This window comes from Patagioenas fasciata, chromosome 5 (genome assembly GCF_037038585.1).
Source record: "Patagioenas fasciata isolate bPatFas1 chromosome 5, bPatFas1.hap1, whole genome shotgun sequence".
In the NCBI taxonomy this organism is placed as follows: domain Eukaryota; kingdom Metazoa; phylum Chordata; class Aves; order Columbiformes; family Columbidae; genus Patagioenas; species Patagioenas fasciata.
In genome coordinates, this window is record NC_092524.1 from 18,520,560 (window position 1) to 18,535,809 (window position 15,250).

At 40.6% G+C, this 15,250-nt stretch overlaps 2 protein-coding genes across 16 annotated transcripts in view; one reads left to right on the plus strand and one right to left on the minus strand.

Annotated features, from left to right (window-relative positions):
* CHID1 (chitinase domain containing 1) overlaps positions 1-573 on the plus strand; it is a 132,634-nt gene extending 132,061 nt beyond the window's left edge. The window contains exons 13-14 of the transcript XR_010651445.2: positions 74-140; positions 416-573. The gene's annotated coding sequence lies outside the window, so the exon portion shown is untranslated. The remainder of the gene's footprint in view (positions 1-73; positions 141-415) is intronic.
* Positions 1-15,250, minus strand: part of TSPAN4 (tetraspanin 4) — a 443,521-nt gene that overhangs the window by 8,478 nt on the left and 419,793 nt on the right. For 14 of the 15 annotated variants that reach the window (XM_071809021.1, XM_065839654.2, XM_065839656.1 and 11 more), the window contains 3 exons: positions 12,947-13,048; positions 4,360-4,491; positions 2,577-2,660 (listed from right to left, as the gene is read on the minus strand). In XM_071809021.1, coding sequence (XP_071665122.1) covers positions 2,577-2,660; positions 4,360-4,491; positions 12,947-13,048 — 318 coding nt within the window. The remainder of the gene's footprint in view (positions 1-2,576; positions 2,661-4,359; positions 4,492-12,946; positions 13,049-15,250) is intronic. The other variant, XM_071809022.1, reaches the window with a different exon arrangement.

Below are 15,250 nucleotides of genomic sequence, written 5' to 3' on the forward strand. Positions count from 1 at the left end.
ACATCACATACTGCTTTTCCTGCTGGCTCATGTCTTGTCTGCCTTTTGTCCTATCTGTATTGCTGTTTTACAGAATGAAAAATGACAGCACAGGAAAGTTGATTTCTCCACAGAAACTGACCACCAGATACTTGGAAGAGGTATATTGAAAATAAATATTTGGATGTCTTTTGCTTGAAATATTTTATAGTAGCAAGCCACAGCTGTGGGGCTCTGTGGTTACCTCTGTAGCTGTTGCTTTGAAAGACAATCGGGTTGGTCCATGACCCAGAGGATGCTGTAGTTTACTTTACTGTACTTTACTTTTCCAAGCCTATGTGTGCACGGGTCCCTATGGGGGAATCACTGGAGACTGTCCATGCATTAATCATAACCATCAATGCCTCATCAACAATGTATGTGTCTTTCTACGCAGCCTATTCAAGAGAAGCAGCAGGGAAGTGGTGGTTCTTTCCCCAACCCAACTACGGACCTGCTGTGCTGCCTCTGGTAGATTGTCTCATCAGAAAAGGGGATGGAGAAGAGAATCTTGTTTTCCTTTTTATTGTAGCACTTGTAACAACCACTTAGTACATTCATACTATTCCTTTGCAACACCATTGTAAAAATGTCATTGAAATAAAGGTTTACCAAGTAGATATTTTTGGTATGAACTCTCTTTTAAGCACTTAATTTGACCACTTCAAATTTACTCTTTATAGAAATAGTAGTTCCAGTTAATGAGTATTTTGAAGGAGTACGTGAATAACACATATAATACTTTAAAAATAAATTTCAAAATACATTATAAAGCTGTTATCTTCTTCATTTCCCATTCTTCCACAGTGAAATAAGATTACTAGGCTTTAGTGAACTGTTTTTATAGTAAGCACATGCCTTTTGGAAGTATCCCCTGAACACTGACTTCTACTTCCTAGTAGAAGAATACCTACAGGATGCAACTATAAGATTGTTAACATGAAAAACAAAAGCTGTCTCATGCTTAGGGCCAGTCAACACTGTAACAGCAACAACAGAGGGAGCCCAATTCATTTTAGGTGACAGTGCATCAAAACTTTCATCTTTAATTAGATTGAGTCACATAGCAGCTGCAAGACAGACTAAAAATCTTTTGTGTTCTGAAGGGTTTTCTCTGTATTTCACAGCATTTTCTAGGAATATTAGCATTTTAAAATTGTCTGAAGTGTTTTCTCCTATGCAAACAAGGCATTTATTTCTGTCAGAAAGATACTAGTCTCTTAAATACCCTAAAATATAATTAGGGTCTACAAGAAAGACTGACATGGGCTTCTGTGTTTTTGTTGTATCTTTTAAAGACTCTGTAACTGCTGAATAGAGGCTCAAAAGCAGTTTCTTAAAATATGGTAATAATATATTAACAACAGTCTTACATTGTTTCTCTGCCATGTGATTGTATTGTGCTTGTTTTCCTAAGCGTATCCCCTTATTCTACTAGAAAACAAAATCTCTACTGAATTTGGGTCTATAAGATGTCAGGCATTTGAGTTAATGTCAAATTAGGCAGAATGGCACGTCTCTTTCTCCTGTGTCATGTATTAAGTGGGAATACGAGTGGAATTCTTATCCCAGGCTCTCTCTTGCTGCTGCCAGTGGTGTGCCATGCAAAATTAAAACAAACAAACAAAACAAAACACAAAACCACAAAAATAAAACCAAGCAAAACAAACAAACAAACCCACCACACACACTACAAAAGAGCAACCACCAAAACACAGGTTCATCTGGATTTACGTGGTATTATTTAGCTTAATGATGCCATCCTTCCTCCTTAGATGTTGCATGTGAAAAAGAGGTGGAGCTGGCAACTAAAGTTCTGGCTTCGCTGCATTCAGGAACAGGACTTTCGGCCATAAATTGAGGGCTGAAAGAGCCTGAGCTCCAGCCCAGCTTTCACCTGTGCATCCTGAAGGTTTGTGCCATTTGGGCTACATTATGGCCACAGTCATGGCAAGCGGATGAAAGACACGGGTGTGCAAGAGACACTGCACTGACAACAGATTCTGCTCTGGCCAAAGTCAGGCTGCAAATAACTGCAGGTAAAAATCTGGTAGGCAAGTCCATGCTGGTCTTGCCTACCTAGTTTTCCTATATTAATAGAAAAGGCAATGCAAGGTTGAGTAATGATAACAACATTCCAGCTAGTAACTTAGCCTAGGACTGAGGATGGGGTTGAAGACTGAAGCTATGGATAGTCCTTTCTGGGGAATTACTGGACAAATACACGTACCCTAAAAGCAATTCACCCTACCTTGTTTAGGCTTCTGGCTTTGGATGTCAGGGACTGCCTCTCCCTGAGTCTAATCTAAGCCTTAGAAAAACCACTTAGTAAGGTGCAGTGCACTGTAAACCAGAAAAATGTGTGCAGTATTCCTAACTCTGTACCTTGTACATAGTATTTTTAACTATAACAACATAAAAGACTCAAATCTTGCAGAGTTTTATGCTAACATGGTGCAAAATTTTGAATTATCAAAAAAGACTTAGAGTATAGCTGGATCTGTGGTTACTTACTTTGTTGGGGTTATTAGGTTTTGAAAATTGATATTGAACTGTACCTGCACCATAGCTGTGCACAATCCAAAGATTCCCACTGCTAGTAAGTTTTCCTGGAGCCATATTTTCACTGTTTCATAGCAAGGCTGGAAAAAAACCCCCAGAACATTGTATTAGCCACAAACACACAACTCTACTCCCCTGGGAATAGATGGACAGAAAAGAGCCAGCTCAAAGCTGCTAGGTAGCCTGGATTATCATTATTTCAGCATTGGAGCAACTACTGTGTGTTTCTGGGTTGACGCTTGAACGCAGAGTACTAATTGTAATGACACACACAAAAAAGTGCACTTCAAAAGTGCTGCATGGGCACTGCTCCATATAAAATGGGCCAGTAACTAAAAATAAACAAGCAGTGGATTTGCATCCTCTTCGGCCTCTCAAAAACAACTAGAAGCAGTTAAAATGCCAGAATGAGCCTTTCACTTTTTCCAAATTTAGGAAAATTTTTATTATCATATATATATATTGAACCCAAAAGTTCCAGTGAGAGCTCCTCAGCCACTCTGATGCACATCAGCCTATTTTATATCATTTTCTATGACTTTAAATTGCACTATGTGCACTCCTCCATTATTTTTTCCTGCTTTAAATTCTGCAGTAGCTGTAACCTTCTGTTCCTGTCCCAGTTTTGGGAAGGGTGGAACTGGCCTTTCTTTAAATAATGTGTAAGTAATAAATAATGTCTGCAAGGTAACATTGTGCAAAAATTGTGCCCTCTGTCTTGTAAATGTACATCACCAAGAATCATTCAGCCTTCAGTTAGTGGCTTCCACATAGGTATTAATATCAAGGAAAAATATTAATGCCCACCAGAAGGCATGGTGTTACCCTGCACTGATCTTCTTGGTACCCTGAATAAAGGAGAACCCTTTTAAGTCCTTCAAATTCAAAATTTGACTTTGACCTGCTTGAGAGGTAGAAGGGAGCTACATTTGATTGGAACTCAGCCTCTCCCAGTGCCAATCCATGTGCATGAAATCTCAGTAGAAAGTGGCCAAGAGAGTTTTACTCATTGCCTTCACAAACCATTGGAATCATCAAAACTGTTTTATACTTCCACTTCATCAGCTGGCCTTACTCCATACCCCTCCTGAGTATATGTACTACCTGTAATGAGCACAAAGAATTGCGAGCTAATATCAGAGAAGACTATATGGTCTAGAAAGATCTTATGGAGATATTGTAGGGAAATTATCCCATGGAGTTTTGAATTTGATTACAGCCAAGTGCAGAAACTCATTGCAAAAAAAAAAAAAAAAAATGCTGCTGGCAATGCAGTGGAACAGTTCTCACTCTCCTGCTGTGCAGTGGAAACCCCTGAATGAGAGTTCCTGGCAGGAGCAGTGCACTCCAGGCTCACACAGTCCTCTTGCCTCACCACTGCCTGGGCCACTGTGGCAGCTGCTCCAGGGCTTGTGCTACATGTGTGGACAAGATACTTGTCTCTACCTGACACCAGTAGGTGGGACACGAAAAAGGACGATGCTAGCTAGATCTACCTAGGCTGTGCTCCAGATCAGTGTTGGCAGGTACTTGTCTGCAACGTGAAACAGCTCACAGCCCACTGAAAGAAAAGCCTTCAGCTTGTAAAAATAATTAACTTGGCAGTTTCTTTGGAGGTCAAAAGCCACAGCTCAACATGTGCCTTATGAAACCTTCTGATTAAAGATAAGTAGGGGAACACCACACATTGTCATCTGTATAGCCCTGCAAATGGCAAGCTGCCTGCCGTTTACCTGGGTTGCAGAGCAGCTGCGGAGCTGCTGCTGGGGAGCTACTCACCGCTTTCCACCAGGTCCCTGGGGAATGCAGTCCGCAGTTCTCGCTGAATTCTAAGCAGCAGGAGTCTGGAACCCGGGTTGTATTGTATACTTCAAACCAGTCTGTGTAGTTGGAGACTCCACAGCATCTGAACTGGATAAAGAAGAACCGAGATGATACCTTCAGTATGATGTGTCACTGACTTCTGCACATTCTGACTTCTGCACAGAGATGGACAGTCAGTGCATTTTGATTACGTCAGCAGAGGCTTGAAATTTTAAAGAGATTTTAAAGAAATACAACATTTCCTCAGCTTTACCCAGATAGACCGTTTCCCCCACTCTCTTCTGTCTTCAAATATGGTCTTATATGTAGCTAATGTTGATAAAAGAAGCAAAGGCACCTATTTGCAGTGGCAGGACACTGCAGGAACTAAAACAGGACAACTCCAGCCAAAAACTGGAGAGTTGATGTGACCAAGCAGGATTATAGCAATCGTTTGCTGTCAGGAAAAAAATTATTTAAGATACAGTCACAGCACTCAGGAGGTGAGGATACTGGGATCTCTACAGCACACTACTGAAACCATGACTGAAGTTAATGAGGCAAATTTCTTTCTAAGCTGTTAATTACTAATCACCTTTGAAAGTCTTTGTCAGTCAGTTAAAGACATATTTCCTCCTTTTGGTGCAGTTCCTTAATGTCATCATCTGATGCCATCCTTTAAGTGTCTCCACAGTGTATAATGACTATGTTAGTGCTAAATCAGGGTTGTTTAACTTTTGTACTGGGATGAAAGGTATAGGGAATGTATGTAACAATACAAGGAATGGCTCTGTGACCATATTCCCCCTCTGAGAACCGGTATATTCCTGTGATACAAAATAAGCTCAGACTCATTACCATATAGATGTATACACCATCTGTCACTCCTATGCTAACTCAAAGGTAAGAATTTGTTGGTATTTAGACACTTTACCACTAATGAGTAAAACAAGATGACACTGGGCTGTGTAACTGCTCTCTGCTATTGGCAGTACTTCACGCCTTTTCCGTGCTATGCCAGCCACCTACTTAGCCCCAAAATGACTTGCCAAGATGTTTGTTTTTTTTTTTTTTAATGTGATTTTATATAAGTTTGTATTTTTTATATCCCTATACAGATAATTTCTCTTGCTTCTGATAGACTCAAGATCATGCAGATATCTGCATCCCAGGACCAAGGACCTAATTCAGTTCCTGATGGTTACACTGGCCTGAGGGAGAGTTTTAACTATGTATATATATGTATATAAATATAACAGTTGTATAGTCTGTGGGTTCTGAGGGCTGAGTGTTCAGGTCTTGTTGCACACACAGGATCTGCCATCCAAGACCAACAGAGGGCAGAGGTGTCACATGCTGCCTCACACATCAGATGTTGCTTCAAGCACTCAGAGAACGTAGTCCACGATAGAGATGTTTCAGCGTTCACAGCACAGTTTTTCTTCTGCCAAGCAAAAGTCAAAAACCTTTCCCAGACTAACATCTATCCCCAGAAGGTTCTGCTCAGAATTCTGATTTGGTCTGTGGCAGGAATCAATCCTTAGCTGGCAACTGTTTGATTTGTGAGTTTACAGGCTTCATTTGCTACAAACTGACTTGAAAGTAAAAAAAGTTTGTGACTATACTTTTCCCCCTCTATGTTCCTGCACACAAGACAAGAGCTCCATGCATAACAGGTCCCAAAAGCAGATAGGAGCAGCATGGAACACATGGCATGCATTTTAGGAAAGCTGGTTTATCTACAAAGCTGACAAGAAGGTCTTGGAGGCTGTCATCATTAGAGTCAGGAGACAGCTCTTGATAGACAGTGAGAAGTGACAGCTTGTAAATAGCAAGCCTTGAAAATGCAGCTCATCTGTGATGTAAAGAGTGCAACAGTATGGGCTGAGGCATTTGAGTGATGTTCTGGCCAAACACAAGTGACCCAAGTTTGCATAAATTGTGACTAGACCCCTTGTCCCCATAATATTGCATGGCTGAGGGTGTCCAAGTCTGACAGACTAAGGAGATGACGATGAAGTACAGGTTTTGTAGTGAGGGCTGACAGTGTGGAGGACAGGTGTTCCAATGGAGCCTGTGAAGCAGATGGTGGCTAGGCCATGATCTAGGGCTGGGACTAGTAAGCCTGGTAAGCCAGAAGGTCAAAATAGGAAGGGATGCAGTTGCAAAGACAAGCTCAGTTGGACACACATTGCCTGCTCATGCAGATCCTCTGTGTATTGTGCAAGAGCAGAGGATTAAATATTGATGCTCGCCTGCCACTGCTGGCAGACAAGGCAGTCCCAGAAATGGAAGAGAGGGGTAAGAAAGATCAAGGGTAAAAAAGAATGAAGTAGCATGAAGATCAGTAATCTTGGGACTGGAAGAAATAACGTCTGGAACTATAGCTGGAAGAGATGTTGTATCTTTGGCAGACAAAGGAAGAATGAGCGAAGGAATTAAGCAGCTGATGATGCACAATACTAAAGGAGAGGAGGGAATGAACACAGAAGAGTACTAACAGCAGCAGAAAGCACACAAGTGAGTGAGTGAGCAGCATTCAATGAAGACCAAGTCAGGTGAACGGCATCTCTAGGGAGCAGAGGCACTGACCCATGGCAGCTGGTCAAAGAGGCAAGAACAGGGAAACGAGCAGCCATGAGACTGAATGGGTCACCAGTATAGATTCAACAAAGGGTTCCAGCTAGAAGCCAAAAAGACAGATAAGCCAAGAGCTCAGCAAATTCAGAGACCTCATTATGGAGGCCCAAGTAGAGAAGAGAGAGTGGGAGTGATTTTTGGATCATGTGACAAGTGACTAATTTATCCTGTGTGTATGAAGCTGAATGATAGGTAGCCAAATTATTGAGGAAGATAAGGGAATTGTTCAGGAAGAAAGGGGAATATTGATGACAAAGAACAAAATAAGAGGATTTTTTAGGCTTAGATTTGAGAGCAAAGTACTCTTTTTAAAATTTACAAGGTTTCTGAGCAAGGATTGTTAGAGACTGTTGGAGGATGGAGAAAGCTCAGGTCATATGAAGGATAATTTCTGTCACCAGCAGTTTATTGTAGCCAGTTATACCAGACTTCATGCTCTTCCAAAAAGGCTGATGTTCTGCCAATGCCAGAAAATTAAACTGCCTGAATGTCATGAAGCAATTGCAGACTTGATTCTTACTACATCCACATTAATTTTTAGGTCACATTTACAGTCCTGTGTTGCTCCCTTCACTAGTCAAGTGATAAAACTAGACAACGTTGCCTAATTGATTAGTTATGTTCTTAGTTTAAATGGGGAAGAACACACTTAGGCTTTTTAGAAACAATTACAAACTCACAGTGCTTATTTTGGGTTACCCAGACTAACACACTTTAAAGAGGGCAATCTGTGGAAAATGCTGACTGCTGTCTTGAATAGTAGTAACTTTAAGACACCTTGACTTGGGCACCTCGGGTCACCTAATTCTAGGGCTTGCAGCTGTGAAGGAACATGCATGATGAGATGCAACTGTGCCTGGCCTGCATAAATGCAGGTACTTATGGCATAAGGTGACAGTTGGGTAGCAGTTCTGGGGACACTCTTACAGTGTGTGGCAGAGTTGCTCAAACAAGTAAAGCTTGCAAATGCCTCTGAGTACCTAAGCTCCTGCTGCTGAACATTTCCAGGGATACTGACAATACACTACTGTTTGTTAACATGTTTCACTTCGGAGGCTCTGTCTCCCAAGATGTCAAAACACGTATTTTCCCTCCTCTGTTAAAGAGACATCAGTCAGTTCCCTATTGATTACTCATGGGGTTCTGAAGCAGCTTGTCAGTTCCCTAGAGCTCAGGACACGCGGGGGCTGCTCAGCACGACCATGCAGCTGGAGGTCGTGCTGCTGGGGAGCGCTTTTCACAGCCACGCAGCACCGAGCGGCACTGAGGTCTCTGTGCTGTATTTATGGAATGCACCGCTGCATGCAAATAGTTTTATTTCTGTGTTAACAAGTAATTGCTGCTCTAGTATGGGGTATCTAGGGCTGGTAATTAATGTTAAATACAAAGTTTCTATCTTAGTGCAACAGAAATGTCAGGAGTTGGCTTCTTGTATGTATTTTACAGGCAAACTGAAGGCTAAGTAAGCCTTATTTTCTTTGCCAAATTCCTGCAAAATCAGCCAGGCTGTGATAGGGTTCATGAAAACAAACAGACACCCAGTCCTTGTTGCAGACAGGTTTTAGCAATTCCTGGATTTCTGGTTTTGTGAATGTAACAGAGAACTAAGGACAGGGTAGGGTGCCTTTTCTATGCCTTTTTCCTCGATCACTGTAAAAAGTGGTGAATCAGATAGTTTCATTCTAAAATCACATTTAATGGGTGGTTTGGATTACTTCAGCAGTAATACTAAAGTATGGTTTGATCTAACAGAATTAATAACTGGAGTAGAGGGAGATGGGTCAAATTTCGTTCTCGGTTACAGTGGTCTAAATAGACATGAAAGGCATTACACAGCAGTAAAAGTGAGCTGAGTTTGCTCACTTTAGTGAAGCTAATGTGTTTTCTGCACGCCTGGTTAGTTAAAAGGAGAAGTGTTCAAATATTGATCACAAAGATGTTGGGGATAAAGAAACATTTTAAAAATTAATGCCTATTTCTTACTTCCTAATGATCTCCACCTGTAACTTTAACCAGTCCTAGGTAGCAGGGAGTGTAACGCAGTTCAGAATATATCACATCCCAAACTATTAGAATTTTAGTAATGTTTAAAAATCACTTTGTACGCTTTTGTAACCTTCAGTCATGATATGCCGAAGTCACCAGCTTGTGTTTCTGATCCTTTTAAGGTTTTAAACATGGTTGAGAAAGGCTGTAAGTTTGGTTAGATGAAGGTATTAAAAAGAAATCAACAAAATGTTCTAATTTGAAATGGCTACCTGACCTAGAGGCTTAATACAACTGCAAGTTGTATTACAATACAACGGGTCTAGTGCTTCTCCTCTAACATGCATTGCATGTGCAGCTCAACCCAACTTTATCAGTAATCTGAACAGATCAGTCATGGGCCAAAACTACAACTCCTTCCTTAAAGATGGGCCTGATGGACCCTGTTTCTTCCTTGTTCCCAGTTACTTAGGAGTTGTATGCTTCTGCTAAAGAGAGGAAAACCATTTCTCAAGGGACAAAGGCTTCAGAGAGGTAAGCCACCCCCCCCCAAAAAAAAAAAAAAGTGCTCAGGCTTTTCTTGCTCAAAGAATAAACGCAGTAATCACTACACATAAGTAACGGTGTGTCCACTGGGATCCACACTCCCAGTCAAAACTCCCCTCTGATTTGTGATCAGCCAGTCCCACAGAAATGAAATGCCATCTAAATGTGGTTCTGTTTATGGAAAAAACATTTTCCCCCCCTTTTTTAGCAAAAGTTGCCATACACAGTTGTACTTTGTGAACTCAGGGTAAGGATGGTATCCATCTTAGCTAACAGTAGGAGAAATGAAAAACTATGCCAGAGCTTAGATCCCACATGCCTGAGCCAACTACTTTAACCATGGTGCCATCCTTCTGCTCAAGCTCTGAAAAACACTTTTGCACAGAAAGAATGTCAATGCAGAGAGGACAAGGGAGAAGGACTCATTATGATTTCTGCTACTGCCATGTTTTTCACATCATGCTTTATTCTAAGGCTGCTGTTTTCCATCCGTGTACAGACATGGCCCATAACTCAACTAATGACATGTCTGCTGGCCCCATATAGAAAAGTCAGCACTGAGACATTGTCCTATGTAGCAATGTGGTTAGCTCTAACGTGGGGGTTTTTTGAGAGCTGTCTTTTGGAAGCCAGAATGCAAACAGCAAGCCTGGCCTGGGACTCCTTTCAGAAAGTCTCTTATATTGCCCTAATCCTCCTATCAGTGATTACACTCTACTGATTAAGGATGTAAGGGATAATGATTATTACCAAACACAAAAAATAATACTTGGCATTTACATAGCGCTATTCAACTGCAAAATGTTTTACATAATTAACCATGCTGGGATTGCCTTCTCTGCACCACTGCAATACTCTATTCCTAAATAGTTTTGAAAGATCTGTGTGAACAGCTATTATGCAAAGCAGTAAAAATGGATCTGTGGGGGCTTTTTGCTTTTCTTCTCAGTGCCCAGCACAGGGAGAATGGAGAATTTAGCACTACGGTGCTGTCAAGACAGCGCATGGTAATTTCATAGTTGCCGTGTTAGGAAAGAGAGTCATGTAACGTGACAGTACATGGCTTGCGAGATGGCTCTTCCCTATTATCCTTCTGGCCTCCTAAGACCTTGCTAACGTGAGTTTCATCTGAAACTTGTAAGATGCTCTTTAAACCGTAATAGGTTTCACAGCCAAAGGAATCATTATGACAATCAAGCATCATCTGTAGCACTACATAGACCACAGACTATTGAGTCCTGCCTCAAACCCAAGCTTGTCACTGAACAGGACCATTTCTTTTAGACAAGAAACCCTGTCTTGACTTTAGAGAAAAAGAATTTACCATCCTGCTGTGCAATGGCATCCTACCATCAGCTATCTATATCTTGATTTTTTAGCTCTTGGATCAATTACAGAGCCCTTTCCTTTCAAAACCCTTTCCTCTTCCTGCTCTCTTTTTAAGGACTGCAATCACATCACTACTTCACTTTCTCCTGGTTATATAAAGCTTTTAAAATTTCTCACCATAATGCAAATTTCCAAAGTTCTCATTATTTGTTTACATCTTTTCTGAATACAATGCAATTTGTGAACATCTTGAAAAAATGTGAGTAGGTGAACTAGACATAATATATATTGTTACACCTATTTTACAAGAAGAAGAGCAGAAGCATGTGGTTTACATCCCATAAATCCTCCAAATAATGCTTTTCCTCCCATCTTTGTTATATGCTTTTACAAGTTCTTGGGGTGTCACTGAAACCAGATTAATATTTACTGCAAACATCTTAATAGTAGTAATTTTTACAATGCAGAGTTAAGTTAGGGTAAAAGAGCAAAACTTCCGATACTGCTTGATATAAGCAATGAAATTTTAAAAATTATTTACATTTCATGTGGCTTATTCTTGGGCTAGCACCACCAAAAGCATTTCTCTTGTCAGTAATTGATGCCTTCTCATATTCAATGACAGTATTGGAAGAGAAAAATATTAACAATATTGCAGGATGCTGAGGCCTTTTAAAGGCAGCTGAAAGAACCTTCCACATGCAGTTGTTAGGATGCAGGACTGGAAAGCTTATTAACTTGTTTGCTGGACCTGAGCTGTTTGTCTTTCACACACAGGACTGTTGCTGTCACCCTCCTGCACTCTGATTCCAGACAGCTCCCACAGCCCCCAAGATGCCCCCAAGTCTGGCCAACCAGTTCTTTTGTTCTGTTAGCAACTCTACATTTTTAATTTCTCAGACCTTTTCTTAATAGCCTGCCTCTCCTGTTATCCTGTATTGTACAGAAGAGTATATGTGAATCTTGAAAAATGTTCAGGATTTCAGCCCAAACAGCAACAGAGGAAGTAAAGGGTAAATTAGCGGTTTTACTGTATCAGTATGTGGTACATAGCCCATCCATCTTCTTGAATAATTCATATAACCTTAGAAGCATTGGGAGAGGTTATAATTTTTGGACGATTTAAGATGTTTTTGGCTGAGGCAAGACTAAAGCCCTGCCTCTCTGCATCATGCTAGCACCTCTGGAGGAGAATTTGAGAAAGCTACCCAAGATTTTTTGAGTGAAGCCAAGGCAGTACAAGTGCTTCTTCCTAAAGCAGAGGAAAAGTTGGAACAATCTTCCTCATTCAAGAAGCAGAGAAAATCTTATCAGAGAGATAACCCCAAGAGAACTGATTGAACTGAATATGAAAAGAGAAAGACACAGCTAATAAACTGAACTGTGAGTGATGGTGTTTCCTCAGCAAGCCAGACAAGGACAAAGGAGGAAGCCAGCTATAGTGTTCACCAGTTCTGATGAGACAGTGGCAGAGTGCTGTCAGAGAATCAGGACGCAGCAGCAGTGGCAACATAGCAAAAAGCATTCCCAGCCCATCTGTGATGGAGGATGATTGAATTCTGCTGGGAAAAATGTACTGACTGTATGGGGAGGTTGTAAAAACCATGGATGGTTTCTGTTTTGGCTACACTAGTGGAAACCAACAACAGCAACAAAAGGAGACAGGATGGAAATGAAAAAGTGTTGAAGGGGTTCTTTGTTATTACACTACTGCTCTTCATTCCAACACAAGCTGTCCCTTTTGACTTTAAAGAGAAGTTACTGCTTGTTTCCTGTCTGACCATCTCCTTCACCCTCCACAAAGCACAGGTCTATATAATGTTTAGGCCTCAACACAATATAATTTTTTAAAAGAAATTACCCATCCTGGTCAAAGGAGAAATAAATAAAAATTATGATTTGTTACAAAAACCAGACAGTTTAGTGGCTAATGTGCTGACTGGGTGCAAAGAAGAGATTGACTTGGGGTCTGGAGGCTTAATCAGCTTCACACCCAGAACATGCTGTTACATAAGCCAGAGGGTAAATAGGAAGAAGAAAAAATTAAAAAGCTCATACTTACATCTGTTTGAATGATGCTCCATGCATTAGTTAGGCCAATATTTCCATCTGTCCCATACAAATGAAGCCCTTTCTTCAGATCCCGCTGAGCATACTTGTCAATCTAAAGCCAACAACAAAAGACACACAACTTAAAAAAATTGCTGAGTACCACATTTCAGAATGAAAGTGCATGTAGCAGGGAGATGTTGAACAACGGTCCTATACTGAAATGCATATAAAGTTAAACAACATTTCCTAAAGCTTTTCTCCAGTAGAGCTGGTATCTATTGCAGGTATCTCCATTTTGCAAAGAACATGAGGAGTTCCTATTCTGAGCTAGTGTTCATGTTTTCTATCACACACCTCCAGAACATCTTTTCCCTTCTCACTTAACCACAGAAGTACTATAGAGAGGTTAAATTCAGTTTAATCACTCATTTTTTGCAAATGAGGCCTATATATGAAACCATTCATCTACCCACAGCATTTCCTTTTAGTTTAATATCTTTAATTGTGACCAAATACCCTCAGCAACTTCCATATGCTTCCTGGAAGATCAACAGCAGCATTAACATTGTACTGATGCTCTGAATTGGCCAGTGTATCCCACTTCTGACAGAAGGCTGGACATAGTTACATTGACACAGCAGGGAATAAGCAACCCGAAACTCAGGACAGACAGGATTTAAGGATTTGCTTACTAAATGGAGCCACTCCTAAATAACTACTTTTTTGATGATTTATTGAAGGCACAAAGTTCTGCTTTAGACGCCTTTGAAACTGAAGATTGTGCTTTCTTGTTGAGAGGCGCTGCTGGTAAAGCAGTCTATTGTTGGATCCACTGGTCACCACCAGGTAGTATCCAAAATGATTGCAAGTGCCTCTTTCCCAGTCTAACCATACATACACATTTCTACAGAATCAAGCAAACACAAAAAAGGAAGTAAACAATACATGCATATTCATGTTTTTTTTTTCTGTTGTAAATGAAAAGCACTGAATAGTGCTGCTCAAATGCACCCATACATGCTTGCCTGGGTGCTTGTCAATGTTAGTGGTCTGCTTGACATCAGAGGTATAGCAAGAAGGGTGAGAAGACCTGTCTCATTTTCTTCTCTATCAATCTGCTATAAATCTGACGGCAAAATACAGTGCCACTCTGAGATCTTTGCACTGAAACAATCAAAAAGAAAACCAAAATTAAATTCAAAACTTGCTTCATAGGGACAGACTCTTCCATATTGGACAACAGACAGATGTGGTATATTCTCTAGTGACTGTCTCTCTGACATTAGTCATTCCAGCTGAGGAGGCTCCAAAATTAAGTAACCAATGCTAATTTTGAGTTAACAGAGGGAACAAAGGCATTCTGCTTCTACCATACACTCGGATTTTACTTTAGCTTTGTTCAGTCAGAAGTGTTTTCAGGTGTTCCTGGAAAAGGTGTATGCAAAGCATATTCCACAGTGTAAAAGAAGAATTTTCAGTTCACTAAATCATAACCGCTATGGGGTAAATGTAAAGTTACTCAACAATATGACTCCATGAAAAACTACAACCTCAAAAGTTCATCATGTCCAAGAAATCTCTGCTCTACATGCAAAGGGTTGTGCTTGGTGTCTCCAGTTCTTTTGTTTCGTTTCCAAAAGTTTACAACCATCAAGCTCAGCCACTAATCAAATAGCTTTGGGACCGTACAATAAAGATGTACAACTTATTCTCAGCACCTTAACTGTCACGCAAGCACTTTCTCATGGATGACTATCTTGAACAGTAGGTTCTGTGCTCCCACTGTAATTATAATGTAAGCGGCTTTTGACTTTATGTAGAGATAATACATAGTCACTGGTATGTTAATTAGGTAAAAAAATCAAAGCTGAAAGCAATAAATGATAAACTTATATGTGTGTGGGATTTCCTAGCATTCATTTAATAATTGGACTGAACTGGGTTTCAGCTCTTCACTAACCCTCAGCTCCCTGTGTCTCAGATGGACCTGCTGTGGTCTCAAGCAGAGCCATCAATTAGGATGGAAGGGCACGGTTGTGTTGCTAGTCTGATAGAAGCTTTGAAATTTAGTTAATGTCCTACAGCGTTAATGAGGTAAATTAACTACTGCAAAATTAATTATTATTCAGAAAGGGACAAAGGTGAAGAGGAACAGCATAGGGCAGGTGGCGACAGAAATTTATCTAGCAGATCTATTGCCTTGAAGATAAACGAGAAAGGTGAATTTGGAAAATTAATTTATCACACCTGAGAAAATCTGCCCTGTAAAGTGAGAGAGCTATGCATCAGCCTACGGTTCATATCGCCACTAATC